Genomic DNA, 27,759 nt, shown 5'->3' with positions numbered 1-27,759 from the left:
ATGCCCACATCATAGACAAGAGGGAGTTACAGAGCAGCACTGTGGTGCATACTGCTATCACACCAACGTAGTCTGAAATGCAGGGTAGGGTAGACATACCTGTTGGTATCTAGAATCTCATTACAGTCATGAGTGTTATCAGAGGTTGCTGAGGGGTGGTACTGGACAACTGTATGAGCAGCAGCAAACAAGGAAGCAGTGTTATAACTGCTCCCCATTATGCAGTGGTATCTGTCAGCTGTGTCTGTCTATAGGATTCAGTTATGCATATCCAATACTTGAAGGGTAGAGTGCCCTAGTTTCAGGCAAATAAAAAAATACACACATACACAATTTAGACTTGTACTCATCTACTGGGCTAGGAACTCATTCCTCTCCCCAGCCACTAGGAATGAGAAACTGGTTGATTAACAAGTACAAAAGAGGAAAAAGTGTAAATACATCTGGTTTGCCCCATCTTCCTTTAAAAATAAAGAGTTTGACAGTTCACATTGTGTTCTGATACTATTTTTATTAAATTCTGAACACCAATTCTCTTTAAAACCCGATTCACAGTCCATCGATGATCCACTGTGATTGGGCATAGAGTGCATGGCAGTGGCTCCTGCTCTGAGAGAAGGCTGTATGACTTGTTAAGCCTCCAAATTCCTTGCATGTACATAGATGTGACATCAAGAAACCAATACCTCCCTTATCCCAAACAGCACGAAGGCTATATTAGCACAGCCTTGCACTGACATCACAATAAGAGCCAAAAAAGGAAGTAGAAGAGTATTTACATGTGTACTTCAAGACTCAGGTAGAAAGATCGAGATTTACAGTAAGTAATTCACACAGTATGTACACTGTTTTGAACTGTTCAAGTATGCTTCAGTTATACAAAGTGCTACATTACAAGTCACATAAAAACAGTAAAAAAAGATAAGTAGAGATATTAAGACAAATAGAAGGCAGTACTCAGATGGGTAACCAAGAGACTTTTGAAGCTGGCTGGAATGTATGAAAAGTCTAGAAGTTGAAAGTGTCAGGAGTACTTCCCTGAATCTGGAAGGTGTAGCTATCAACAGTAGAGTCTGGCACAACATTTTGGTCTTCCTCTTCCTAAAAGGGGTGGAAAGAGGTTTGAAATGGATTTCAGTATTTCAAGCTTTAAAACACTTGCTTGTGTTGAGATGTAGAGAGTCAAACCCATATTTCAATCCTTCAGTTACTCACCTCTGCTGAGAAATACTTCTCAATGAGGCTTGAGGAGGCCTTGTACACCAGTTCATTTTCATGGGACTGTAGAGCTTCAATTTTGTCTAGCCCTCCACACTCTTCAATCATGAGACACAGTCTTTCGGTCTCACCGATTTTTTCAGCAGCCTGCAAAGAATCAGCCATATAAGGTTCATGCTTCAAGAGGTTTGCTTACATACTGCAGCACCACACATTTACCACAATGACTAACTTTGTAAGAGGGATGGATGGTTTGTCCCTGCTTGGAGCATAATGGCCATTTTTAGAACCAGCAAAAGTGACTGGTTACGAACAAGGCATGGTTCTTAGCTACTGAATCTACTAAGGTACAAGATACTGTGGTTGAACTCTATAGATCGGGGCGGGCAAATTTTTTGGCTTGAGGGCCACATCGGGTTTTGGAAATTGTATGGAGGGCCAGTTAGGGGAGGCTGTGCCCCCGCCCCATCCACCCCCCCTTGCTTCTCACCACCTGCCCCACCCCAACCCCCTATTCCCTGACAGCCCTCCAGAACCCCTGCCCCATCCACCCGCCCACTCCCTGTCCCCGGAACCCCTGCCCGACTGCCCCCATTCAACTCCCCCCCCCAGTCCCCGTCCTCTGACCGCCCTGACCCCATCCACACCCCCACTCCCTGACTACCACCACCCTGAACTCCCCTGCCCTCTATCCAACTCCCCACCTGCTCCCTTATCATGCAGCCCAGAGCCCCCGCCACCCAGAGCATTGCACCAGTGTAGCGTAGTAAATTGCTCTCGATAACTGCTACCAGCAGCACATTCCTATGCAGAGGAGTTTAATACACTACACCAGCAGCATGGAGTGCTGAAGCTGCACTGGAGGGAGAACAGCACAGGAGGGTCCAGGAGCTCAGGGCAGGACGGTCCCGCAGGCTGGATGTGGCCCCACAGGCCATAGTTTGCCCACCTCTGCTATAGATAGTTAGCTACTTCCAGGCATTGTTAATACTGAATGAAACATGGTGGGAAGTATCTGCAGTAGGAGACTCCCCTTCAGTCATCGACTAATGGAGAATTATTTGTTACAGGCCATCCTACCAACAATGGACATTCCTTTGTCTACTTACCAAGAAGATATTAGTAATAGCATCCAGAATAACTAGCACAGTTTTGCTGTCCTTGGCTGACAAGAGGTTCAGTAAAGGTTCTACGACACCAGCCTGAACAAGGTATACAATCTGATCTATTGTTCCACCACTTGTGTAGTTGGTCACAGCCCATACAGCTTCTTTTTGTGATTTGAAGTCCCCCTGTTTTAAAATAAGGGTGATGTACTCCAGTATAAACAGTAACAAGAAACCAATGACTAGTAGATCAGTGAGGTCTTCTACAATAAAGATATCCAAGTGCTAGTTTGGCCATGCAATAAAAGTATATAAAATTCAGAGCCTAAGTTTTTGCCAAAGATGATTAATATACAGAGAGCATATTTAATGCCTCCTTTTTATACACAGCAAACTTGCCTCGAATAACTTCAACTCTGAAAAGTGGTCATCTTAACCCTACAGTAAGTTACAGTCAACATCAGCCTGAAGATTTTAGAGTAAGTACACCTTTAGAACAGTAGGTGGCTTCCACTAAAGTCTGTGGGAAACATACTTCCATATGTAAGGCCTGAATTTTGGCACTTGATTACAAAATCTCATTGTGGAGGACATTGGATTTTTACCTTTTTCAGAATTCCAATGAGATATGGAACAAGTCCATGATCCACAACTTGCTGGATCTGGTCCCGACGGCCAGCAGTAATGTTGGACATGGTCCACGCTGCTTCTTTTTGGATGTTATTTTTGTGGTGAGAGAGCAGGCTTGGAAAGACAGTTAGTGCTCCTGATTCAATAACAATCTGTGTTTGGTCATCGGTGCCAGTGACAATGTTTCCTATAGCTCTTAATGATGGAGTCTGAAAGAGACATTGCAAAATGATGAGTATAGGACATATTACTAAGTTCCACTAGTACAACACCTCAGAAGCAGACCATCACCACCAGAAGCTCTTCTGCTTTATCCCCTGCAGTTATTAAGTGGGTTGCTGTAGAATAAACGGCTATGATACCCCTCTCATTTGAGAAACCTGAAGTGGTCTAGACATTACAGCTGTTATACAGTAGGTAAACTGAGGCGGAGAAGATACGGTCTTAGCACAATATGCCTATAAAGTGCTAGAGTTGGGAGGAAGACTCAAGCTGGACTCCTAGAACCCATGCTCTAACCATATTGAGCTAAGTTTTAAGATTCCATACTCCTTTAACAGATTCCATTGCCAAGCACTGCCGTTAGAATGCCAAGCTTTATATCAGTGTTGTGGACTGAAGCCATTGGTAATTTAAACTAGTTAATTAAGGAAAACTACTAAGTCTGAAGGAATATCTTTGATAGTTGTTACCCATGCCTCATGATCAGGGCCCTACCAAATTCATGGTCTGTAACATGTTTTTCATGGCCATGAAGTCTAGTCTCTCCCCATGAAATCTGGTCTTGTGTGCGCTTTTACCCTATACAGGTTTCACAGGGGAGTCCAGCGTTTCTCAAATTGGGGGTCCTGACCCAAATGGGAGTTACAGGGGGTCATAAGGTTATTTGGGGTGGGGGTGTCACAGTATTGCCACCCTTACTTCTGCGCTACCTTCAGAGCTGAGTGGCCAGAGAGGGGCAGCTGCTGACTGAGGGCCCAGCTCTGCAGGTAGTAGCACAGAAATAAGGATGGCAATACCATGCCATCCTTACTTCTGTGCTGTTGCTGGGGGCAGATCTGCCTTCAGAGCTGTGATCTTGGCCAGCAGCCACCGCTTTTCAGCTGCCCAGTGCTGAAGGCAGCACCTCCAGCAGCAACACAGAAGTAAGGGTAGCAGTACTGCAACACCCTCGCACCCCCCCCCACACACACACACCTACCTGGCAACCCCCCCATAACTCCTTTTTGGGTCAGGACCCCTACCATTACAAAACTGAAATTTCAGTTTTAAATAGCTGAAATAATGAAATTTATAATTTTTAAAATCCTATGTTTGTGAAATTGACCAAAATGGACCATGAATTTGGTAGGGACCTACTCATGATTCATAAGGAGAGAAGGTGGGTGAGGTAGTTTTTTTTTACTGGTGCAACACAAGCTTTCAAGCTTACACAGAGCTATTCTTCAGGTCATGATTCATAAGTGAAATCGAGACCAGAGTGATGTCATTAGACTTTGTCAAGCTACTGAAGTTACTGAGGAAAGAAGATTGTTAGCTGCATAGATCATTCATGTGAGGGCCTCAGGAAAGACCATCTACTCATGGATCAGCCAAAGTATGTGTTATGGGTTTCCTTTTGACTACATGAAATGGCTAACATGATTTGAAAGCCACTGCTCTATTTTGTTTTTAACAAACCACTCAGACAAATACATGCTGAAGTAATTTCTATGCATCACCATCTTACCATTATTGGTAGTTCACCACATCCCAGGAGCTTCACAAGCTGTGGCACCAGTCCAGTTTTCACTACTACTTCAATTCTATCATTAGAACCATCAGTGAGGTAAGAGATTGCCCAGCAGGTATCTGCCAAGACCTCATGGTCATCATGGTGCAATAGACGAACTAGGGTAGGCAGGATCTGCTCAATAGCTTCTATGGGTGGTGCAGGATTCTTATTGCGACACAGGTTTGAGAGGGTCCAGGTAAGATTGCGCAAGTATCCAGACTGAAAAAGTAAACGTTTGTGGTTAGCTCCTGTTCGGCTGGGAGTTTAGTGATTTATAATAGTTTAGTGCTACTGCTGTGACTTCGTTTGTGATGCACACTTACTGCTAGAGAAGATATATCAGGCACAGCAAGTAGAGCCAACAGTGGGTCAATAGCACCATACTTAATAACTAGGTCTCTGTAGGCTGAACCATCACCTGAAAGCCAGAAGAGATATCTATGTCAGGAACAGGAAACTCCTAACTGAACAGCAGGCTGTGTATAAACAGCATCCCTTCCTTGATTTAGTGAATCATTAATGCGGATACTGATTAAGAAGCAGAGGCATTGGTGGACAAAGGGAGAACGCTGTCAGTGATAAGCCACTTGGAATGCATGTTTTTTTTCCCTACTCAAGCCATGGACTTCCTGATCTGATATTTTAAAATGTGGCTTAAGTTGTAGGTTTGGTAATAAGTTTTTACAAAACTCAAAATCAAGTAGGAGTTTTCTCCCTTGCCCTCCCTAGTTCTAATGGAAACCTAACCCAATCCCACACCCTTCCACAAAATGCATTTGACCCAGTACTGAACTGGGAACATGAAAGAGTCATTCATTCTGTCTGGAGAAAATTCCAGAGTAAATAAGTATGAGTTATGCTAAGTGGGAATTTTAAGATACTTCTAGTTGAATTCACTTGTTACTACCCCTTAGATTAAAAATATTCTAAAGCACCTATTAGTTACGGTCAATGTTATTTCAATCCACTTTCAGAGACTAAAATCTTTAGTTCACAATTTGATTCAAAGTAATTAAAGGCTATGGTTGAAGTGTTTTTTACTGAATGGTTATTTTGTCACAGACCCCTTCTTCTCCCCCCAATAAAGCAGTCTCACTGTAGCACTAGAACAATTTTATAGAAACATTCTTGCTTTTATTTCAATAAAAACTCTTGGACCCTAACATATCCCTACATTGTCAGACATAACTGCACTGTGATGGTGCATGAAAACTAGAGTGAACTTAATGCTGTTGATGAGTTCCTGTAGTCCATCCCTGAGAAAAGGATGTTTATTTTTTTAAGATACTTGATGGTGTCTTATGCAAATTATGAAGTACTTTGGAATTCTGATCTCTCATGGCTGAGAGCCACAGTTCCTAGTTGCCACGCTATGGCTAGTTTAAGGATTTAGATTTTAGGGGTCAAGAGAAAGGACTTCAGCCTCAATTAAAGTTTTGAGACTATGCGGAAGGAATACAGAGGTATCCCAGAAATCCACTGCCTAAGCCATGCAATATTTTAAACAGCCATTTCTAGAATTCAAGTACTAAAATAATTGCTCCAGTGATCATCTGAATCACTATTTTACCCTTGCTATGTCTGAATTTATAAACTTAGAAATCAAGAACTAGACTGAACACTGACTAGAACCAGGCAGATTGCAGACAAACACCTGAAAGCTCCTCAGTATCTCCCTCCCCCCAAGCCCCAAAAGAGGACACCTGTTTCAAGAAAAATCAGAGTCCACTCAGACTATTGAAAAGAGAAGTAGCTACCACATTAAGATGGTAGTGAAATATGAAAGTGTTGTGTCAAATGGAATTTACAGATTGCCAGGTTTTGATAGAAGTTGTATTGAATACTACACTTAGCCAAAAGGCAAGGAGTTATTTGTGACTATCTCCATGTGGGAGTTCAGGTTGTTATATGCTAGACGACATTGGGGGTGGGGCCAGATTTGCAAGAGCTCTGCTTGCTAGGTAAATGGAAACCACGCTATTTTGAAAATCTGGCCCCAACGGCCTTCTCTTCCCCTTGTATATAAGGAAGTAGGCCTGAAAGCAATGGTCATACACCACATTGATATACCTGCAATGTTTCCTAAAGCCCACACGGCCTGTTCACTGATGTGAGTATGGGGCGAAGCCAACAGGGATATAAAGGCTGGTATAGCCCCACCATCCACCACAGCCTTCGTTTGCTCCGATGTGCCAGAAGCAATGTTGGTAAGCGCCCAAGCAGATTCAAATTGAATAGGGCTACAGTCTGCTCTACCCAAAAAGGAGACAAATTTTGGAATCAAACCAGCCCGAATTATATGGTCTATGGGGGGCTGCTTCTCTCTGGACAGGAGTTTCCTATGGAAGAAATAAAAATAAAGTTATTTTTGTCCACTAAAATCTTTAGGGAAGATTCCAGTTTAGTCAGTCTGAGAATCACTTTGTAAAATATAAAAACATTCAAAAGGGGAAGCAGCAAAATGTACTGAGACGTTCAGACAGACTACAAGTCAGTTGAACACAAGCTAGCTAGGAAGCTTTAAAATGTTAACAAAATTGTTTTTGGGCAAATTTCTTTAGAGGTTTTGTTCAGTGACTGAAGTGAAACTTAGCTTCATGTTGCTGCAACAGTAAGAATGCATCTGAGCTGCTAAAGAGGTATATTCTAATGTAGAGAGAGCAGCAGCTGCCAGAGGCTGCACAAAAACAGTGTGAGATCTTTCTGCTAGTTCACATGTTTTGGACCACATTCCTAACTGGAACCATTGTGCTGTTCACTTCATTCAGAAGTGAGATCCCAGAACCCGTTTTCCACTTGTATACATTAGTGTCTTAAATTCTCAGCCCTAAACTAAGGTCCCAGTTCTATCCCTAAACATCATACTATATAATTAAACAGATGCAATATTTTATTCTGTAAATGGAGAATGAGACTTTTTAAAAATCTTGCAGCACCTCTGTGCCACCCCTAAGACCAGAAACAGAGTCAGGGAACAGCTCAGGTGTGCCAGGTTCAAAGTCCCAGAAGTCAGCTCACGCCTTTAATCATTCAAGGTTATACATAATGCTAGGTTATAATTCCATTTGGCCCTAGTCTCCACACTGACTAGAGTGTCAATTCCAAAATGTTTACTTGCCAAAGAGCAGATTATAGAAGTGTTAGCAATATTTACATAGAACAAGGCTTCCAGAAAGTATTTGCTACAACTGACACCTGTGCTCTGATTAGCTGAACCCCTTTATCCCCAACCACATAGAAGAGTTGGATAAACTTTGACCTTGAAGGTTCTCACCTGGCAGCCTGAGTTGCCTGCAACTGAAGCTCCAAATTATTACTGTTAATTCCTTTGACAATTTCCTCAACAGACCAGTGTGCAGTGGCCTGCATGAGAAATAGAAAGTTGTTAAGACTACGTTGGGAAGAATGCGTGTTTGTATAGCAAGCAAAAGCTCCCTTAGCCCACAAGGCACAGTGCTATGAGAAAGCACCGGTCAAACGCACGCACATTGCTTTATTGAACATTGTGCAATTATAACGGGACTCCCAATCCTTGTCAGCCATAGTTTTGTCTACACTGGGAAAGTTAGTTGTTAGGTGTGTTAACGTGAATTTTAATTGTTATTAAAGCCACTTAGCATTAGTGTAGATAACTGTGTTTAAAACCATGTTCCCACTGTAGACAAAGCCTAGCACTACTGTATTTATTTGTTCCTTCAGTCTGAGGTTATATAGGGCAGGGATTGCCACTGTGGTCTCTCTGTTACAGTTGGTAACATAATTATACAGCACTACAGACATACATAGGAACACATCCACTGATGGAAGAGACATGCAGCAGAGCCACAGCCCAGCATAAGGGGAAAAACCTCCTGATATAACTGAGTTCAGGACTTAGTTACCTGATTGTTCCGGTTTTCCTGAAGGGGTGAAGTGGCATCATCTGGGAGAGTACTGACATTTCTTCTTTTAAGCATCTGATCATCTTTCTTAGCTTTCCTCAGCTCTACATTGACTTCAATCCGCCGCCTCCTCATTTCCTGAGAGGCAAAAGCGCATTCGTGATGAACTGTACTTCTCTTTTGAAAGGGCTAAATTATGCTTAAAAACATATTTGACCACACATTCCAACTGATGATCAGATACTCACTGTAGTGTCTTTTCCCTTATTTTTGAATCTGTTCAGACGGGCAACTGCTGCACTAGCATTCTCATTGGTAGACATCTTTTATAGGAGTCAGACCTCAGGCAATACCAATGAAAGAGACAGACCTGAAACAGATGTGAGATTAGCAATTAATTTGCTTTAGCCAAAAAGATTTCAGATTAAGACATACACTTGAAATCAAGATTGGGGTTAAAGATAAAAGAAGTATGTCCAGATTGCATATCATTCCACCTAAAACTTAAATAACTAGCATTACCTCTGATTTGAAAAGGGACATTGTTAAGTTAGAAAAACAGAAGGGATGTTTTGTTTTTTGTTTTTAAAAGCTCACTATTGTTACAAGTAACAGCCAAGTTTACTGCAAATAAACAGAAAATTATATATATATATAATTTTTAGGTTTCTTACAGCCCTCGATGCATAGTCAGATTAATTATTTCAGCAAACAACATTGATCGTTCAGGCATAGCAACAAGAAAGTTTGTTATTTCCCCACCCCAGGAAAAAAACAAAAAAGAGATTAGAAACACATAGGCTGGCAGCCTGACTCGGGGGCAGGCAGATGTAGAACATGTACTTAACTTGAAATCCAGTCAATTCCGTAAAGTGAGTTAAAGTTGATAATGGCCTTTTAAATGGAGATAGCCATTTTGCAGACACACCCCAAGCACAGTGCAGCCGCTACATTTATAATGGGGTGCAGCTCGCAGCTCCTTATGTAGGCTACAGGGAGTCAAGCCCCAAACCAACACAAAGAAGCTGCTGCAGTCACACGGTCAAGAACATACCACCCGATTCAAAATAAGCCAGTAACCCAGTCAGTGCCTTCCCTGGGAGAGTTGCAATCTAGAAATCCCCCACCCATCCACCCTCCAGCAGGGCGGAAACCACCTTAGCCCCCGTAATGAGCAATGGGATGCAAGGGGTGGGGGTGTTTTACCTTCCCCCACCCCTTTATATAACCACCACATAGGAATTACCCCACCTCATTTCACCCTTTACAGCTCTAGCCCATCCCCCCGTCCCATATAGCCCGAGAACCGCACCCCGCCTAGCCTCTTGCCCCCTCACAAGCCCATATAGCCCCCGGCCGCCGCCCTTCCCCCACACTAAATACCCCATAGAAAACCCCCAACTTCATTTCACCCCCTATTACTCCAGCCCACCCCCCAGAACTCCCCTCCCCCGCTTTTCTTCCATCACTCCCACGTCTACCGGACGCAGCGCGCGAGACCCCCACCTACAACAGAAACCGCTTCCCGTCTCTGCAGCTACTACCACACCGGCGCACTGACTGACTCGCCCAGGCCACCAGAGAACACGTTGCCGCTGTCCCCGCCCCTTCTTCCTTGACCCCGCCCCTGGCGGGATTTAAATTTCCCGCGTCTTCGCTCCCCTATTGGTCAATTCGAGCCAAAGCAACATTCTCATTGGTCTATTTGAAAAACAAGCTGTTCTCGCGAGGTGGAGGTGTGTGTGAGGGGGGAACCAGCGGTCTCACGAGAACCGCGCCAGGCTCTTGGAGAGAGATGATTTCACGTCACAGAGCGTACAACGCACCACTCGCGGCTCCAAGACTACCGATCCCAGCACACAATGCGCCACCTAGTGCCAATAAGCCCGAAGCAGACTACAGTTCCCAGCACCCCATGCTCGGCCTTGTTCCTTGTCAGCTTGAAGGAAGGCGGAGCATGGGATGCTGGGATTTGTTGTCCCGGTAGTGGCCTGTTTTTGTTATGGGGACCTCCAAAAATATGGCGAAAGCGGCCGCTTTCAGTACACCCAAGCAGGGAGGTTGAGTGAAGCCTGAAGGAGGAAGTCATTGCTCTTACCTCCCCCCTTCCCGCGTTAGGAGTGAATGGACTTTCACGGTGGGGTTTTCAATAGTCACATCCCCTACAGCATGACCAAACCCCTGGCCACCTAGGGCTGCTGCACGCTTTGGGTACATCTACACTAGTGGTTCTCAAACTTTTGTACTGGTGACCCCTTTCACTTAGCAAGTCTCTGAAGGCAACCCCCCCCCACCCTTATAAATTAAAAACACTTAAAAATATATTTAACACCATTATAAATGCTGGAGGCAAAGCAGGGTTTGGGGTGGAAGCTGACAGCTCGTGACCCCCCATGTAATAACCTCGCAACCCCTTCACGGTTCCAGACCCCCAGTTTGAGAATCCCTGGTCTACACGGCACTGTAAACCCAGTGTTCAAACTCAGCCTCAAGCCTAACCCCTTTCTGTCTACACACAAATCACGCAAATCCAGAGCTCAGACCCAGGACTACATTGGCGTGGAGCATCTGAGCCTCAGTCAAGTTGGGACTAGGGTTGCCAAGTTTGTAATATTTAAAAAACAGACACTCCAGCAGGAGTGTTGGAACCTCCCCAACATTGCCTCTTCCTCCTTGCCCCACCTCTTCCCTGAGGCCCCACCCCCTGTTCGGTCCTCTTCCCCATTCTTCCTGGCCGCTCGCTGCTCTTCTCCTCCACCCCCCACCCAGGTGAGGAGGGACTTGCCTGCGGAGCCGGGGCTGGGAGCTGCAGCTGCCTGATGCAGGTAGGAGATGGCCCCGGCTGAGTAGGGCTGGGCAGGTGATGACCTGGCACCTCCCCGCCTTCCCCACCCACTGTAACTGGACTTTGGGTGTCCGATCCGTAGATCTGACTGGACACAGTCAGGTCCCCTTTTCGACTGGACTTTCCGATCAAAAACTGGGCACCTGACCACCCTATCCAGGACCTAGGGTTCAAGCCCTATTGTTTTGCAATGTAGACACAGCCCCACTGGACTCCTGCTCATGAAATCCACCAGAAATATCCCACAATCCCATGGGCTGACTTCCTTTGTCCTCTGGACTGTAAAGATTGGTGGACAGTCAGATTTTCCCACACTTCACAATGAAGAAAGGGTGACACCAGCCACATTTTAGGAAGTCACTAGGAAGACTGGGATATGAGTGATTGGACTTGGGCCCACGTAATGCAATGTAGAAGCTGGAGCCCAAGGTTGGGACCAAGGGTTCAACCATTCCTAAACTGGGGTTACAGATGAGTGTAGATGTTCAAGCCCGAAGTTAACAAAACAGGGTCTGCTAACTTGAGTTCTATTAACCCTGGGTTTACATTGCAATGTAGGGTACATCTATGCACCAATTAAATACATGCAGCTGGACTGTGTCAGTTGACTTGGGCTCTTGGGGCTTGGGCTGTGGGGCTGTAAAATTGCTCTGCAGATGTTCAGGTTCGGGCTGGAGCCCAGGCTGGGACCTTGTGAGGGCGGCGGGTCTCAGAGCCCAGGCTCCACCCTGAACCGGAATGTCTGCACAGCAATGTTTAGCCCCACGGCCCAAGCCTGAGTCAGCTGATCTGGACCAACCACGGCAATGCTGTGGATCTTTTATTCCAGTCTAGACGTACCCATAGACATACCCTTTGTGCCTTCCTTCCTGCTCTTGGGACAACCAAGACCTGCAGGCTCCTAACCAAAGTGGCAACAGCTCTTTACTGGGATTTAAAGCAAATCGATTGAAGACGCACTCCTTACATACTAAATATCAAATCAAAAGAGCAGCAACCTACCCTCACATACTTCTCCAGCCCTCAGATTCCAAATCCAAAACATCTTAGACCTTAGTTTCCTAAGACCTCCACCACCAGACCCTCTCAAAAGCCAGCTCAAAAATAGGGGTTTTGTAGCATGCCCAAAAGATCAAATAGATTTGGGATGTTTAGAACCAAGCAAAGAGCAAATTCCAAAGTTGAAGAGAGAACACATTGCCAGCAGCTCACTCTCACGTAGCAAACGTAAGCGGGAGAATGGTCCCGCTATTGTGGGGAACTTTTCTGGATTATAAATTATCCTGGTGAAATGGACAACATCAACACAAGTCTATATGCTAGACCTAGTTCTGAACACTAATTAACTAGAATCAATCAATTCAGTGGCATAGAGACACTATGAGTTGTCTTGTCACATTGATTGCCAGTATATTAATGCAAAACAGATTATATACATGGGATAACTTTTTGAACAGAAGTCAAACTCATAATTTTTTAAAAATTATAATTGGCACCCTGTTTTCCTCAGATCTGTTGAAAAGCTCAATACTTCCCTACTGGCTTTTGACAAGAAGGACAAGGATCCAGAGCACACGCTATACAGTATTACATTTTCCCAACAGATCTGGAATCCTATGGACACCAGCTGAAACTCAAGCACATTAAGCCCTATGACCACAGTTCAAATTTCAACCAGTCAAAGGTAGTGATACAGCCACTGAGACACATGCCTGTTAATTAGATTATTATTTTTATACAGTGCCATAGAAGCACATGGTAGCTTACAGACCTATATGAAGACAAGGTCTCCGCCATGAAGAACATATAACACAGCAAATGAAGATGACAGGCAATGGGAGAGAGACAGGAGGGTTCCTCAGTGACATTTTATATAGGATTTGGTTTGGTTTGTAGTTATTTTGCTTGCTCTGACCTTTATGAAGAGAAATATGAATGGCACAAGAACATGGTTTGGCTGGAGCGTGGGAGTGATGATTGCCAAAATAGATGGTAGAGATTCCAAGCTAACCAGAAGCAATGAGCTTTGAGGAGATATTTTTAGGGGAGAGAGAGTGGATGCTTGGCACATCAGAAGGAAGCTGAGAAAAAGGCAGTGGGAATCACAAGTGGGAAAGGGGCTAAAGCAAGGACTGAGGCAAAGCACAGAGGGTGGAGAAGGAATCATGTTGGAGAAGCAGAGCCAATGGCTGAGGATAGTGAGCTGGAGCTCCTTTGCTACATGAAAGTGAAGCCGTAATGGCATTTCTCTGTCTGTCTGTAACACCACAACTTTTGAAAACCACAACTGACCAATTCTTTAATTTTAGGGAATATTAGATATCAAATGGGCAGAACCCAACTGATTCTGGTGAAAACTGGAAGTCTGATTGCCATTAAAATCAGGCCCAGAGTGCCCATTTGATACTGCAGTGGAAACTCTCTGGTGCTCTCACCTTTGGCATACACATATCACACGGGGCAGCTTACTAGAGGGTCACACAGGTTGCTTTGGTTGGCAGAGCTATACACCCAGCTAGCCTTGGTGAACACAAGCAATGAAACGTGCAACCCACCAGGGTGGAGCCCTGGGTAGTATGAGCAGCTGGAGGAGCCGGGGCAGACCGGAGGTAGTTATGGTTCTGGGGCACAGGAAGCTTGCTGGGGGACCCAAGGAACCGGCCAGCTGTAGAGGAGGTTGCAGTGGCTGAAGGAGACAAACCTGGCAGGTGCCAGTGTTTTGATGGAAGGGATACCGGCCAGAGGCCTCACACAGGGGGAGGGAAGAAGATGACAATCAGAGCGCTTGAGTGGGCAGCAAGCAATGGGAAGCGACTGCCAGGGGGGCAGGACATGCTGTCAGTGGGGTGCCCAGGAGAAGCTAATGGGTGCGCTGTGTGAGGGGGAATGGGTGACATGGAGAGCCTGTGTGGGGGACAACCTAACGTCAGACCTGCATGGGAGTGGGCAGAGCTAATATCATGGAAGAGCTGGCATGGGCGCAGAGGACAGTGCTAACGATGGAGGGGGCGCGGGGAAAGAAAGCCTTAGAGTACGTCCTGGAGGCTATAGGAAGGACGCCACCTATCGGGGCGCGCGGGGAGGGAGGAGCTAACGGCCGATGCGCGCGAGTGAGGCTAAGGGCGTGTCGCGAACGGCAGGGCAGGGCCCAGGCGCAAGTCCTTAGCGCGCCTTGTTGATTGAGAGCGCGGGGGAGGGGCGGAGTCGGAGCTCGGCGGGTTTGGAACCGAGTGGGGGGGCGGGCCGTCCTCGGCTGGGCGGGGCCCTTAGAGTGAGGCTGGAATCACCAAGGACCAAAGGCTGGGTGGGGGCGGAGCCAGTTGGAGCCGGGCGGGGCCTTTAGAGCGCGCCGGTCTCCGTTTTCACTGGGTGACCCAGTGGCCTAATGGATAAGGCATCAGCCTCCGGAGCTGGGGATTGTGGGTTCGAGTCCCATCTGGGTCGTACCGCTCACACGTTTTGTAGCGAGCCGGAGCAGCCTGGTAAATTCGTGACTGGGCGCCCCCGCCGGGCTCCTGGGCCGCTTCCCCGTTATTAACGCCCGCAGGGGCTGCACACGCCGCTGCCCTGACACACTTTTAATCATGCCGCCCCGGGACGCGCGGGAGCTCGGGGATTCTTGGCGGCCGGGGCATGCAAAGCGGGGCTGGGATGGCTGCGCGCACCAGGCCGGGGAGTCCCGCACCGGCGGGGGCGGAGGGGCTCTTGCCTCGCTCGAGGAGGCAGACGTTCCCCGTGCAGCTCGGCCCGTTAACCCTCCCGCTCCCCGGGCGGAAAGAAATCCCCGTGTAGCGGGGCTGCGGGGCAGGAGACACCTGCCCAGCACCTGCGGAGCGGCCTCCTGGGCGGGTGGGGGCTTTTCCTGCCCCGCCCCCGCGGCCCCGGCCTGAGTGGGTCTGGGGCGCAGAAAGGGCGCAGGCCGGGGGCCGGGCCGGAGGCGCCCAGGCGGGTTTGGAGCGCGGCGCCGGTTGCCATGTAAACGCGGGCAGAGCCGGAGCGCCCGGTGGCCAGGGCACGTGAGGGCGCGAGGGAAACAGGAGTCGGCCCCGTGTCCGTCCGAGGGGTGCAGCCTGCCCAGGACGGGGCGTGAGTCGGGGGTTTGGCCCTGGGTGGCCTTTCCTGGCCAGGGCGCTGGGCCGCGGGGTGCCGGCTCCCGCCTTTAGGCTGTGGCAGTTGATGACGCCTCTTCTGTCAGAAGCAGGGGTCCCCCTTTGTTTTGCACTTTTAACGGCCGCAGGGGTACTGGGTAAAAGCCTGAACCAGGGCCCGTTGGAGTCTGTCCACTGACTGCAGGGAGCTTCCGATCAGGGGCCTCGCTCCGTATCCCTGTGGCTCCTTATTGGTTTTCCTTGGGCCTTCCTAGCTGTGGGGTCTAGGGCATCGTTCCCCCTAATTTCTGACAGGCTGCGTGCACAAAACATTTCTTACTGTGCACATTTGCGTGCGCACGGTGTTTCGGCTCTGCACGCGCACAGCTTAGAGGGAACAGTGGTCTGTAGCTCAGGAAAGCTCATGCTCAAATAAATGGGTTCGTCTCTAAGGTGCCACGCGTCCTCCTGTTCTTTTTGCGAATACAGACTAACACGGCTGCTACTCTGAAACCTCTCATAGGTGCTGCTGGCTGAGCATTTTGAGGATTTGCTGTGCTTTGTTTTTGGCATGCCCTGGGATTATGGTGAGATACAGAGGTAGACTAGGTCTTCGTTTGGACTTAATTTTTGATGTTTTAGGCCCAGATTTTTAAAGGTGTTGAGACATTGTGTTGTGTCAGCATTTCAATGCCGAAGGGATATAGACCGCTAACTCCCTTTGTCAGAAGGCATGGGCGCCTAAGACTCATTTAAAATCAATGGGATTGAGATTCCTAAGCGCCTCTGTCACTTTTGAAAATGGCCATTTTATCACTTAAGTCTTGCAGTGGTAAGCAGCTCAACCCCTAACTACTTTTTAAAATCTGAGCCCGAGTGTTTTGTAGTGAGCCATTGTTCATCACACATCAGGTGTGATGGCATCAGAACTTCAGTGTTCTTTTCTCTATAGTGATTAGGAATGGGGACTTCATCCAGTTTTTCACTGCAAGCCAGTATTGCCACCAATGCAGGGTCTCTGGGGTTTTTCAATAGATGTAATTGGTTGCTAAAATTGTAGTTCTAAACTTCTCTCATAGGGAGAAGGAATCCTCTACTAGGAGTGTTTCACTACAGTTTGCTAACGAACAAGCGGCTTCACCCGTAGTAGCATCAGTGCAAAGACTAGTTTAGACATGTTAACCACCACATTGTCCACAGTGCTACCAGTGAAGCTGAAATTTTAAAATAGCTGAATTTTTAGGAGAAACACCCAGACATAGACACAGCAATATAGTAAAATGGATTGTAGTATACTGACAAATAGTTTTATCAGAAGGTTGTAGCTGTTTAGTGGTTTCTTTAAATCATCAAAACGTCAGCATGGTTCTGATGCATCCCACGTACATCCTGAAGTAGATATAAATTACACCCAGAAAGACAACTTCACTTGCAGCTCCTCACATGTTCATACTCACAGCTTGCCCCCTGCATCCTCTACATAAGGAAGAAAATGCTGCATCAGGAGAGAGAGCATAGGCATCTTTTTCTTATTCCTTATCCTCCAGGGGGCACCAGTGCTCACCTAGTCTGGTGTTCAGACACTAACCAGCTGACTTATTTACTATTTGAGGAGTTTAAACAACATAGAGAGTTTAACATTCAAAGAAGCATAACAAATTCACTTAATTATTTGCAGGTTGTATTTTATCCTTGCCTGCCATAGCACAGTCCCATAGAAACATATTAGATAAATGTTACAGAACAACTGTGTATTTCATCTAATCCACCCCATTGCTTTTTCTGGTGTGTAGCCCCTCATTGTCCCACCCAACCCCAGGAGAAATGGAGAGGAATGCACTGTGCTGGACCAGCTCCTAAACAGCCAAATTAATAAAATATAAATGGTTAAGATGTTTAATGTGAATCCCCAGTTGTGAATTCAGTTCAGCATTGTGTCTGGGTTTAGATTTCTACAATGGTTTTCCCCCACATTAGCATACTTTCAGAATTAAAACATTTAAAAGGCATATTGTAACAGAAGAAAAAGATTTAACACATGATGTTAGGGAAATTAAAGCATAGGGTCACATATGTATTACAATTTCCTTACATATTGCAAACCATTTTAGATATCTAGAGAATAAACTGTACACAGCTATTTGAAATAAGACTTTGTGCTGCTGGGGAATTTGTTGGAATATATAAGACAGTCCAGCTATAAAGAAATATCAATTATCTACATCAGACATCAAAGAAATAAAATTTCCACTCTAACTGGTAGCAACCAAAATAAGTTTTCATATACCTTTGGTCTGTTTTATTTAAAATAATTCAACAGACTGGAAGTTTACCATTTACGTCAGTGAGGGCAAATATCCAATCCTAAAGCTGCAGTATTCTCCCAGCCATGTTCTGTCTTGACTGGTAACTTGATACAGAACATGCCCACAGGAGCATTAGAAATCCATAGAGCGATTACATATATTTATTACTGATGCATTGATCATTCTTAGTAAACCATTTAAGCTTAAACTAAGTGATACTACAACATTCAGCAATCTTTTGGGGTCTTCCATTGCATAGCTTTCCTCTGGCTGTAAAGATGGGCTTCAGTAAGCAGGCTACAGGATATTTCTAATGACCTTTAACAACACGTGTATAGTGCTTTTTGTGTTCAAAGCACTATACAGGTATAAACTAACTGAATGATCCTCATAACATCCCTTATCAGACAGTGGGGTAAGCAGCTTCAGTGAACATCTGGCTTGGTAATAAGAAGAAAAGTCCTCAACTGTTTAAACTGGTTAGATAGGAACAAGCATATTGGGCTACATGAATCCCACATCAATAAAGTTACTCTCAAGATGAATTTGGCTCAGTGTGTGTAAGATGAGAGGAGGGGTGTCAGAGTTCTAGATACTCATTCAAGTTACTGAAACCGGGTTTTAAAATAAATTGAAACTACTACAGGGAACAGCAGACCTTTCTATTGAGAATGGACAATGACTATAAAAATTTGCAAAATCCCCATGTAGTAAGGACTGAAATAGCCAGATGTACAATATAACCGACCTTAAAAAACATGCACCCATTATAACCGACTGTGCATAAATGCTGAGTTCATCCCTCCGCGGCCCCAAAGTAGATGCTGACATGTAGAGGTGATGTGGTCCCTGATTCTGCATGCTGCATTTTCATGCAGTTCCTTGTATCCAATTATGCATTGATACGTTTTGTACAATTTTCTCTCAGAGGTAGGGAAGGAAAACAACACACCCCCCCCAGCCCCCACCACTTTGTGTAGAGAGTAGGTGTTTAGGGAAGACGCGTTTAATCAGGCAAAGACAGAACTGACATTTAGATTTTCAGGTAATTGTAGCCAGCGTGGGGGGGCTCCATACACATTTCTCTTAGAAAGTGGCAGTGGGAGGTTAGCAGGATTGCGGCAGCTTGGTCTTGCTCCAATGGTTTGTCCAGGGAGCGATTCATGTTTCCCCTAAGGCTGCCTCTCATTAGCATGAACCAGGGGGAAGGGCATAAAAGACTCCAGGTCATTTAGAGTCTGGAAACGGTTTCCTTCAAAATGACAACTGAAGCATTCTGGCTCCTCTGTTTTGTCATGGGACCATCGTCCAACTTGGTGGCAGGTAAGTTTCTTAACATTCCAAAGCAGAAAAGGGCAGATTTGCTGTTTTCAGCAAGGAGGGGAGAGGCTGAGCGTTGCTCTTTCCCACAAAGACTAGACACATTATTTCCAATTCTTGCCCTGACAGCCCTCTCCAGCTGCATCCGTTTCAGCATGCTGCAGCAGCAAGCACATGAGAGCCAAGGAAAGGAAGATTTTAGCGTGTCCATTGGTCAAGAAAACAAGCAGACATGCTTGATGTGTCAGAGGAAGGTGTGTGTCTGGGGAGGCTGGAGAGCACCTGCAAGAAACAGAGAATCAGCTAATGCCACGAATCCTGAGTTAGCCAGTGTTGAGCAGTTTGTGAATTACGTAGTGGTTCATGTGTGTGGTTTCTCGTGTGACTTTTATAGCCCCCCTCCTATCCCTGTAGGCTCCAAATTTGTGGTTTAGTTCAGCTGTTCTTAGCTCCCACCTGTGCCTTCTGCATGTAAGACTAAACAGATGATTTGTTACTGCATCCCACAAGGGGTATGGAGGTAAAAGGTGCATCTCTCCCAGAGGACAGAAAAGATCAGGTGCTATGTTGCAGTTCTATTTTCCCAGTCTCCAGAGATCTGACAGAGGAACTGAGGGGGATTGGAAATCTGAGTCAAGACAAAATGCTTAATTTCTCCTTAGAAATTCAGTGCTTAGTGAAAGTGTGTCTTGGGGGTAAACATCGCAGGTAGGAGACGTGTTTGAAAGGACTTGTTCAGGCTCCATGGCTCCAGGGAGAACAGCTCCAGGGCACTCTGCCATGTCCCTGGCTTCAGCTTGTACCTCTCCCGCCCCCACTTGTCTCATGGAAATTTCTGACTTCATATGCATTCAACCCAAATATCAGGAAATCTTTCCCATGACAACAGCTGGTGAGAGCAATGGAGAAGTAATAGTGAGGTCAACAGCTGAGAGTCAGGCTTTGGAGATAAACCAGGACTTTATTCATCTGTGTATGTCAAATACTTCACAGGAAGAGTCAGGATCAGCCAACTTGTACTCCTACACACTGCAACTGTTAACTGCAAACAGCAAGCACTCACATTGTGTGTGTGGGTAAACTGGTTTTAAATACTCTACATTGGCAAACTAATTGCATGGCAAGAATAGGCTGAAAAGAAAGAGGGAACCACAAATTTGAAGGGGAAAAAACTGCAGGGGAAAGAAAACTCTGTCTAAAAGGAAAGTCAATTTGCTTTGTGAGATTCGAAAGGGGAAAGGGACGGTGTGAAATGAGACCTGGAAATTTTCCCAGTTGGCCTGCACTGTGCTGTTAACCTGCCTGACCCAAAAACACAATTATATTTGAACATAATCATCATTTCTTAACTTTCATTTTGAAATAAAGGGCAGATCTCTCTCAGTCCCATCTTTCTGCCATCAGGAACAAACTGCAAGGGATCGTAACTTAAAAGCAATGGCTTTTCTACCAAACATGAGCTTTTTGGGCTCCTTGACAGCTCTATGGCGCACAAGTCAGAAGTCCAAAACACTGGATAAAGATCTATTCAGCAATCCTCAAAGCCCATGAGCATTGAAAAGTCCAGATGACATTGTCAATAAGGCGTCCCATGGATGGGAAAACCAAATAGTTCTGTTGTCATAGCCTTTTAAACAATCAGCCCAAGCTGCACTGTGAATCTGGCTCCCCCGGATGCTCCCTGGACTTTCAGGGCTCTTTCGAGAGAAGGGTTTGTTTATAAATCGTGTTTTTAATTTGTAACAATAATAGTAAAAATGCAGATCGCCAGGGTTCAGCTCGCACACAGCTGGGCCAAGTTCCATGCTGCAGTTACTGGGATTCTGTCTGAAATAGGAGCTAGAAAGTTCCCCTCCACTCTTTCCTGTGTTTCTGGCCCCCGCATTTTTTGAAAGGCTGTTTTGTTGTTCAAATCCCAGCTATTTTCCACCCCGCAGCATTTTGGAAATGAGAAGCTAATTCAGATTTTGTCCCACAAGCTATGAGGCCCAGAAAGGCAGGTGCTATCTTTCCTTATGTGGGGACAGTGAAATCAAATGCCTGTCAGATATGGGCACTCTGCTTTATTCCCATTAGTGGACCATTTATTGTTTATATTGTGGTAATGGCAAGGCTTCAATTGCCCCCTCCACTCCTTGTGCCAGGCACTGTACATACATATAACAAAGTCTCTGCCCCAAAGAGCTTACAAGTCGCCTCCCCCATCCCCCAAAAAAGTTAAAACAATTCTGCCTCTTCTGTTTATTTGTACATAGGAGCCCTGCCCTTTATCGGAAAACCCATTCGGGCACTCAGCAAGGATGGGTATGGTGCAGCAGACTCCACACCAAGCCAAGCTAAGTTCCCATTTAGAGGCAGCAGTATTGGTGAAGAGAATCACACAGAGCATTGGTTACTGTCTCCAGCTAACCTGCAGTGGCCAAAAGCTGCTGACATCCTCTCAGTCTCACCCGACAGAAAGAAAAAGGCCAAGACCTCCGTGGAAAACAATACGGGGCTGAGGAAAGAGCCTCACCAGGATGGCAGGGTCCTGGCTTCTGAGAGCCACATGGAGGGGTCTCCTCCTGCTTCCTTTGACTTCAGTTACGCAAACAGAATGCATACAGATAGGCTTCAGTCTGAGGCAGCGAACAGCATCTCTGCACACTTCCACCATAGAGCATTTTCCCATTATAAAGGCAGATCCTTAACTTTAGCTGAGACGCATCCTTTCCAAGACACAGGGGCAGCTGAGACAGAAGATCCCAATATGGTGGATCACCTCAACCGACCTGGCAAGATGAATCCCTACAAACAGCATGACCCTGTAAGAAACATCAGCAAGCCCTCCTGGGTCACCAACCGCCAGTCATCTAGCCTGCTGTATCACTTCAACGTGCTAAAGAAAGGTAAGGGGGCACCTCTATGGGAAGGGACTTTGTGACCTCTCAGGAGAACAGGGTTACTTACTTTCACTCCTGAACTCCAGGGGCCATGTTGTGTTAATGCTGCACATCCACAACACATGTGCCTGTTGCAGTTCTAGATGCTGACAACAAGGAGAAGGTGTGCCTGACAGAGTGCAGGAGGGAGAGAGATGAAGCAGAGGCTTTCTGTGTGAGTGAATTTGGTAAGACCGTTTTGTTCCCATTGCATTACCGGCAGGCATGGCAGAGACACTCGTTGGGCCATACTACGAGCACATACATTTCCTTTCTGGTTTTTAAAAGCCTTCCTGGGCTTGCTCCAGTCTATTCTAATAACTGCTTTTAAGGTACCTATCACAGATATTCCTATACATACACAACAAATAGCATCAATCGTGTTTCACTGTCTCATCCCCTTTCTGTTGGTCTGGCTCTGGCCTTCTTTGTGCCCCTACTCCATCCACACATCACTGTCAGTGCTAAAGCCATTTCACGAGCCATTTCTTATTAACCCACAGCTGGAAACATCTCTCTCCCTCTGCCTTTGTAGCTGTATTGTTTAACTGGCATTGCATTATTTACCTAATGAGTTTTAGGATATAATTTGGATGGAAGACTGTGCCAGATGATGGCCTGAATAGCATGCTCTTGGCATTCAGGACTTTGCTTTAGCTTCTTAGGACTCCTGCCTGCAGCGGTCATGCTGCATTAGATTCTAATGGCCATTATGTCACACACACAGATGGTACAAAAAGATAGTGTAGGTCTGGGTTAATTGCACTGGAAATTGGAGCACAAGTTTTCTGAATGGAGCTGTCTCTCATTATCAAAGAAGCAGAGGATTAGATGGTGTCTTTCTCAATATTTAAAAGCAGATAAGTAAAATACATGCCTAGTACCAGTTAACAGGTGTTTCTATTTCCAGAAAATAAGCATATTATGAGTCATCTGTTTTGCCTGACTAGAAATTAGGCAGTTTTCTACAAATGTGAACATTCCTTAAGTTCCTTCTAGTCAAAATTTTAGAGTGATGCCCAGGACATAGGTCTCTGATTGAGGTCTTGTACTGGCCTTCTGCATATTTAATTCTTTAACGGTTAACAATTTCATTTATTTCTTAAATTTAAAAAAATGCATGTCTCTTAACCCGGCCTGAATGAACATTAATCTGCACAGCCACGGTTCCCCTAGAGTGATCACAGAAAGGGCTTTACTCCTCATGAATTTACATCTAGAGATTAAAGGTCGAGTGGCTGCATCAAAGAGAAGTTTTCACTCCATAAGGCAGGTATGGCCTTGATCTTTGTCAAGGAAGTTTTCTAGCCTTACCTCTTCAGTAACTTTATCACTGTCTGTCTAGAATACATGTGGGGGATTTTCCAGTCCCTCAGTTAACTCAGCCCAGTCCTGGGTCTTTCTGAGGCAGAAATGGTGTAGCGCAGCTCCCTGTGGTTTGCTAAGATTAAGACTCATGGTACCTTATCAGGCTGCATTGGAAGGACACTGAGCAAGGGGACTATCCCTTCAAATTAGATAATACTCCAGTGTAATAGAAATACAGCTTAATACTCCAATGAATGTTTCTTTTTCTTCTCCTTTTCAAGTGAATACTCAACCCTACCTTTACCCCCACTATTCCCAACCTGCAATGTTATCCAACAACACATAGGACTCAACTTTGAAGTACTTTATAAACTTTAATTAAGACTTTTGTTCACTGCAGCATTGTGATTCGTTTAGCACCTCCACACGTATCATGAGCTGAGTATCAATGTTCCACTAGCAAGTATATCGAGTGATTGTTTTCCCTCTCTCCCTTCTTAAACTAGCAGTGAATGGGATTGTTCATGATGTGGAAACACTGGGGAAAGGAGTCCGCCTGGTTACACTCTTGGTAAATAGTGACGGATTATACAAGATGAGTCGCCTGTATATCACGCCCGATGGCTTCTTCTTCCGAGTTCACATTCTCATTGTGGATGCTTTGAACTGCAATAAACCATGTCCAGATTTTAAACTCGGTAATGAATCCCAGCTAAATCCGGTCAGTTTCTCCTTTGGCTGTTGTGGGATTTCAGTTAACCCAGATTTAACGGGAGTTCATGGGACATTTTGGGCAGAAGGAACTGATTCATTTAGGAACAGGGGGCACACATACCGTTTTCTCTCTGGTTTCCCCATATCTGCAAAACGAGCCCAACCGTCTGAAAGGCGGAATGGTGAAAGCCGTTCAATCCCCTAAAAAATACATTCTGTAGAATGAAAAGGAGGACTCGTGGCACCTTAGAGACTAACCAGTTTATTTGAGCATGAGCTTCCGTGTGCTACAGCTCACTTCATCAGATGCATTCGATGCTGTAGCTCACAAAAGCTTATGCTCAAATAAATTGGTTAGTCTCTAAGGTGCCACAAGTACTCCTTTTCTTTTTGTGAATACAGACTAACAGGGCTGCTACTCTGAAACCTGTCATTCTGTAGAATCTTTGCTCTGCTGAAGCCTTCACCAGCAAGCAGACCTGTCTTCTTTTATCCAATTCCCAAAAGTCAAGGTCTTGGGTGAGGGGTGGGAGGAGAGAGAAGAGAGCTGGCATAACCAGTTCCAGTTTTCGCCCATCTCTTGCTTTATTAGTAATTTGAATTTTGCTACTTTAACAGTTGGTTTTAGCTTAATTTATGTTAAAAGAAAATGTGGCTAAGCTACAATCATCCACAGTGGAGCAGGTGTTTTTCTAAAATGAAACAAGGAAATGAAACCAAACCAACAATCAACCAACCCAGAGTAAGTTACTTGTTGTTTTGCAGGAAGTCGATATATTGTGATGGGTCAGATATACCACAAGAGACGGCAGCTACCTACACCTCTGCTGCAGTTCCTGAAAGGGCGTCTGCGGCCAGGAGATGGGCTGCTAAGGAGCAGCAGCAACTACGTAAAAAGATTCAACAGGAAGAGGGATCGTAAAGTCCAAGGGGCAGCTCACACCAAGTGTAGATGAGGCTACAGTCCCAACTGCTTTACTAGGGCTTAAGCAGCACTGGTATTCAGCTAGAAGAACAAAACTGGTCTCTCCTTTAATCGAGTCTGACCTTCCTTCCAGAGTAAGGATCCTTTTAGAGTGCCTGCAGCTCAGCTCTTGCTTAATTTGGTCTCCAATACTGATGAGCATCTGGTGTCTTAGGTGGTTTATAAAACAATGTTTCTTTCAAAGGTTCTGATTATATAGGTAGATACCACTGTAGTGTACAAAAAAAGAGAAAAAACCCACCGACGAGAAATCAAACCTATTCACTCACTGTAGAGAATATTAACTGGTTAGTGGATTTCTCTCTAAATGTGATTCCAAAATAGTAGGTTATCGTTTTTATAATACACAATTTAAATCTTAATGATTATTTTTAGAGCTAAATTCTTTTGTCAGCACCTCTTATGTACATCAGGAGTAACTGGAGTCACTCTAGCTTTACACCAGTTTAACTGAGAAGAACAGCGGTCACTTATTGCTTAGATTAATATTCAAAACCGTATATTTAATAGTATTAAACTTCTCAGTGCAATGAGATTTTTAAAAAAAGAGCACTCAAATCCTTAATCTGTAATGGGTTGCATGATCATTTGTAGCTCAAAGGCTGCACAGCATACATATGTAGACATTTGTTTTGAAACACTATCAAAGGATTTATCAGATGAAGAATTCTGACAAAATAAATAAAATTTTTGCAGCGCTTTGGTTTCCTCAAAGTACAGAATACTGTTTTTTAAAACTATGAAAACAATGTATAATTATACCATTTTTTCTCGACTATAAGGGACTAGATTTTTCTTGTCATTTAAAAACATGTTCAAAATACATATGCCACAGCATGCCTTATTAGAGCTTACATGTGTGTTCGTAGATTGCTCCATTTATAGATTCCAAGGCTAGACAGCACAATTGTGATAATTTAATTTGACCTCCTGCATAACACAGGCCATGCAGCTTCCCCAAAATAACTCCTAAGCTTTTTCTAAAACATCCAATCTTGATTTTAAACTTGTCAGTGATGGAGAATCCACCATGACCCTTGATAATTGTTCCAATGTTTAATTACCCTGTTAAAAATGTATGCCGTATTTCATTAATTGAATACAAATCATGCACAAATAACCAATTAGTATGTGTACAGTTACCTATTTGCATGTACAAATTATGGTACCGAGGCATGCAAATCAGTCATACAATTGCATACACATTTTGCATGCCTAATTACTCTTCTAAAGTGGATGTTCAACCCTGAAACTATTGAGTGTATTTGGTATAATTTTTCTACGAAGACACGGATATGAGGTTTAGATCTGCAAAACAGTAAAGTTACCTTTGGAATCAGTTCTATGTTGGACCTGATCTTTTACTTTTAGAGCCCTAGTGAGACTTAAATGTCAAAAAGATATTTGTCTAACCCTTTGTAGGAAATGCTGGTATTAAATATTCTTAAATAGCTCCCCCCAATTATCTCAAATCCAGCTTTTTAGCTTTTTTATCAGTTTGTTTTAATCGGCGCTACTCTTCGGGCAGAAACTTAAAAAAAAAAGTTCAGGAAGTTCAGGAGGAGACCCAGTAAAAAGATTCAATGCCTTTTCAAAAAAAGGCATCAACTTGCTTAGCTAGTCATGAAAAAGTTATTTTGAAACAGCTTGTGGGGGCCTAGTTCCCCTAACAGTGGGGAAAAATAGCTGCCTTTTAGAATAGCAGTAAAATCTCTTCTTGTCATCAAACTGTTATAAAAGTAGTATCTTGCAGGTGGGCTATGAAAGCTTCTCAACACTGATTTATCAGTCCAAAGTTTGTATTAAGCCAGTGAAATTTCCTTTACAATGGGGACCTGGCTAAGCTACCTCACGCCTGTGATATGTATCATCATTACAACATATGAAAAGACTGGAGCCTGCTTAAAAACAGTTCAGAGAAGGGGCTTCAGTCAGCGTAAGAAGAAACCAAGCAGAGACTAACACTAGCCCAGATAGCGGCCTGGGACCATGGGCACAGACAAATCCAATAGAAGCAGCTGGTAATTCGGCTTTTCAGAGAGTGCTGTAGAAGTTAAAATTAATTCTAATATTTTTTATTTAAAAAAAAAAAAAGCCAAACCTTGAAATCCAGATGGAAGGAGATGGAGGCCCCAGCAAGCATCTTTTATTCCTTAGGCAAAGTTAGGGGTAAGTTAACCTAAGTTACGCTACTCTACGTGAATAATGTAGCTGGAGTTGACTTACCCCAGGTTGACTTACCCTGATGTTTTCACTGTGCTGTGTCGAGGGGAGGCGCTCTCTCATCAACTTACCTTACTCTTCTCGTTCCAGTGGCATGCCGGAGTTGACGGGAGAGCAATCTGCTGTCGATTTAGCGGGTCTTCACTAGACCCGCTAAATTGACCCTTGCTGCATCGATCCCCAGTAAGTGTAGACATGCCATTAGACAAAGATGAACTAAATTTGCCTCTCAGATATAGGCAGCCAAACTTGTGTTCGCTTCAATGAGAGGTTGCATAGCCATGGTGGGAAGTGGGGGAAGAAAGTCACAGAGGCAAATATCAATCTTGATTTCTGTATGAATCTGGACAGCCAGCCAGAATACATTCATTTTGTAGAGCTCTGTAGAATTCATGTCTGGAACCATTGACTTTTGACTCTGCTGTAGATTTACACCATAT

At 44.8% G+C, this 27,759-nt stretch overlaps 2 protein-coding genes across 7 annotated transcripts; one reads left to right on the top strand and one right to left on the bottom strand.

The window, feature by feature from the left end:
* Positions 1 to 491: 491 nt before the first annotated feature.
* On the bottom strand, positions 492 to 10,217 carry KPNA2 (karyopherin subunit alpha 2). Of its 3 annotated transcripts, none has more exons than XM_084647566.1 (11): positions 10,116 to 10,217; positions 8,858 to 8,979; positions 8,610 to 8,747; positions 8,003 to 8,091; positions 6,799 to 7,067; positions 5,052 to 5,146; positions 4,684 to 4,947; positions 2,930 to 3,163; positions 2,328 to 2,510; positions 1,216 to 1,365; positions 492 to 1,101 (listed from the first exon to the last, which is right to left on the bottom strand). In XM_084647566.1, exons 2-11 carry the CDS (start codon positions 8,930 to 8,932, stop codon positions 1,009 to 1,011), a joined length of 1,590 nt encoding a protein of 529 aa, XP_084503692.1. In that variant the 5' UTR covers positions 8,933 to 8,979; positions 10,116 to 10,217; the 3' UTR covers positions 492 to 1,008. The 3 variants fall into 3 exon arrangements, with proteins under 3 accessions (XP_084503692.1, XP_084503693.1, XP_084503694.1); XM_084647567.1 differs by having other exon boundaries at positions 10,120 to 10,213; XM_084647568.1 differs by having other exon boundaries at positions 8,858 to 8,990; positions 10,116 to 10,171.
* A 4,594-nt stretch (positions 10,218 to 14,811) lies between these two features.
* Positions 14,812 to 26,435, top strand: LOC311530689 (UPF0450 protein C17orf58 homolog). Of its 4 annotated transcripts, none has more exons than XM_084647495.1 (5): positions 14,812 to 14,936; positions 21,424 to 22,056; positions 22,188 to 22,277; positions 23,904 to 24,095; positions 24,877 to 26,435. In XM_084647495.1, exons 1-5 carry the CDS (start codon positions 14,840 to 14,842, stop codon positions 25,065 to 25,067), a joined length of 1,203 nt encoding a protein of 400 aa, XP_084503621.1. In that variant the 5' UTR covers positions 14,812 to 14,839; the 3' UTR covers positions 25,068 to 26,435. The 4 variants fall into 4 exon arrangements, with proteins under 4 accessions (XP_084503621.1, XP_084503623.1, XP_084503622.1 ...); XM_084647496.1 differs by lacking the exon at positions 14,812 to 14,936 and adding an exon at positions 19,040 to 19,171; XM_084647498.1 differs by lacking the exon at positions 14,812 to 14,936 and adding an exon at positions 19,052 to 19,171 and having other exon boundaries at positions 21,886 to 22,056.
* Positions 26,436 to 27,759: the final 1,324 nt, after the last annotated feature.

The sequence above is a fragment of the Lepidochelys olivacea genome (genome assembly GCF_965140295.1).
Source record: "Lepidochelys olivacea isolate rLepOli2 genome assembly, chromosome: 14".
Lineage (NCBI taxonomy): Eukaryota > Metazoa > Chordata > Testudines > Cheloniidae > Lepidochelys > Lepidochelys olivacea.
This window is presented reverse-complemented; position numbering and strand designations above follow the sequence as displayed.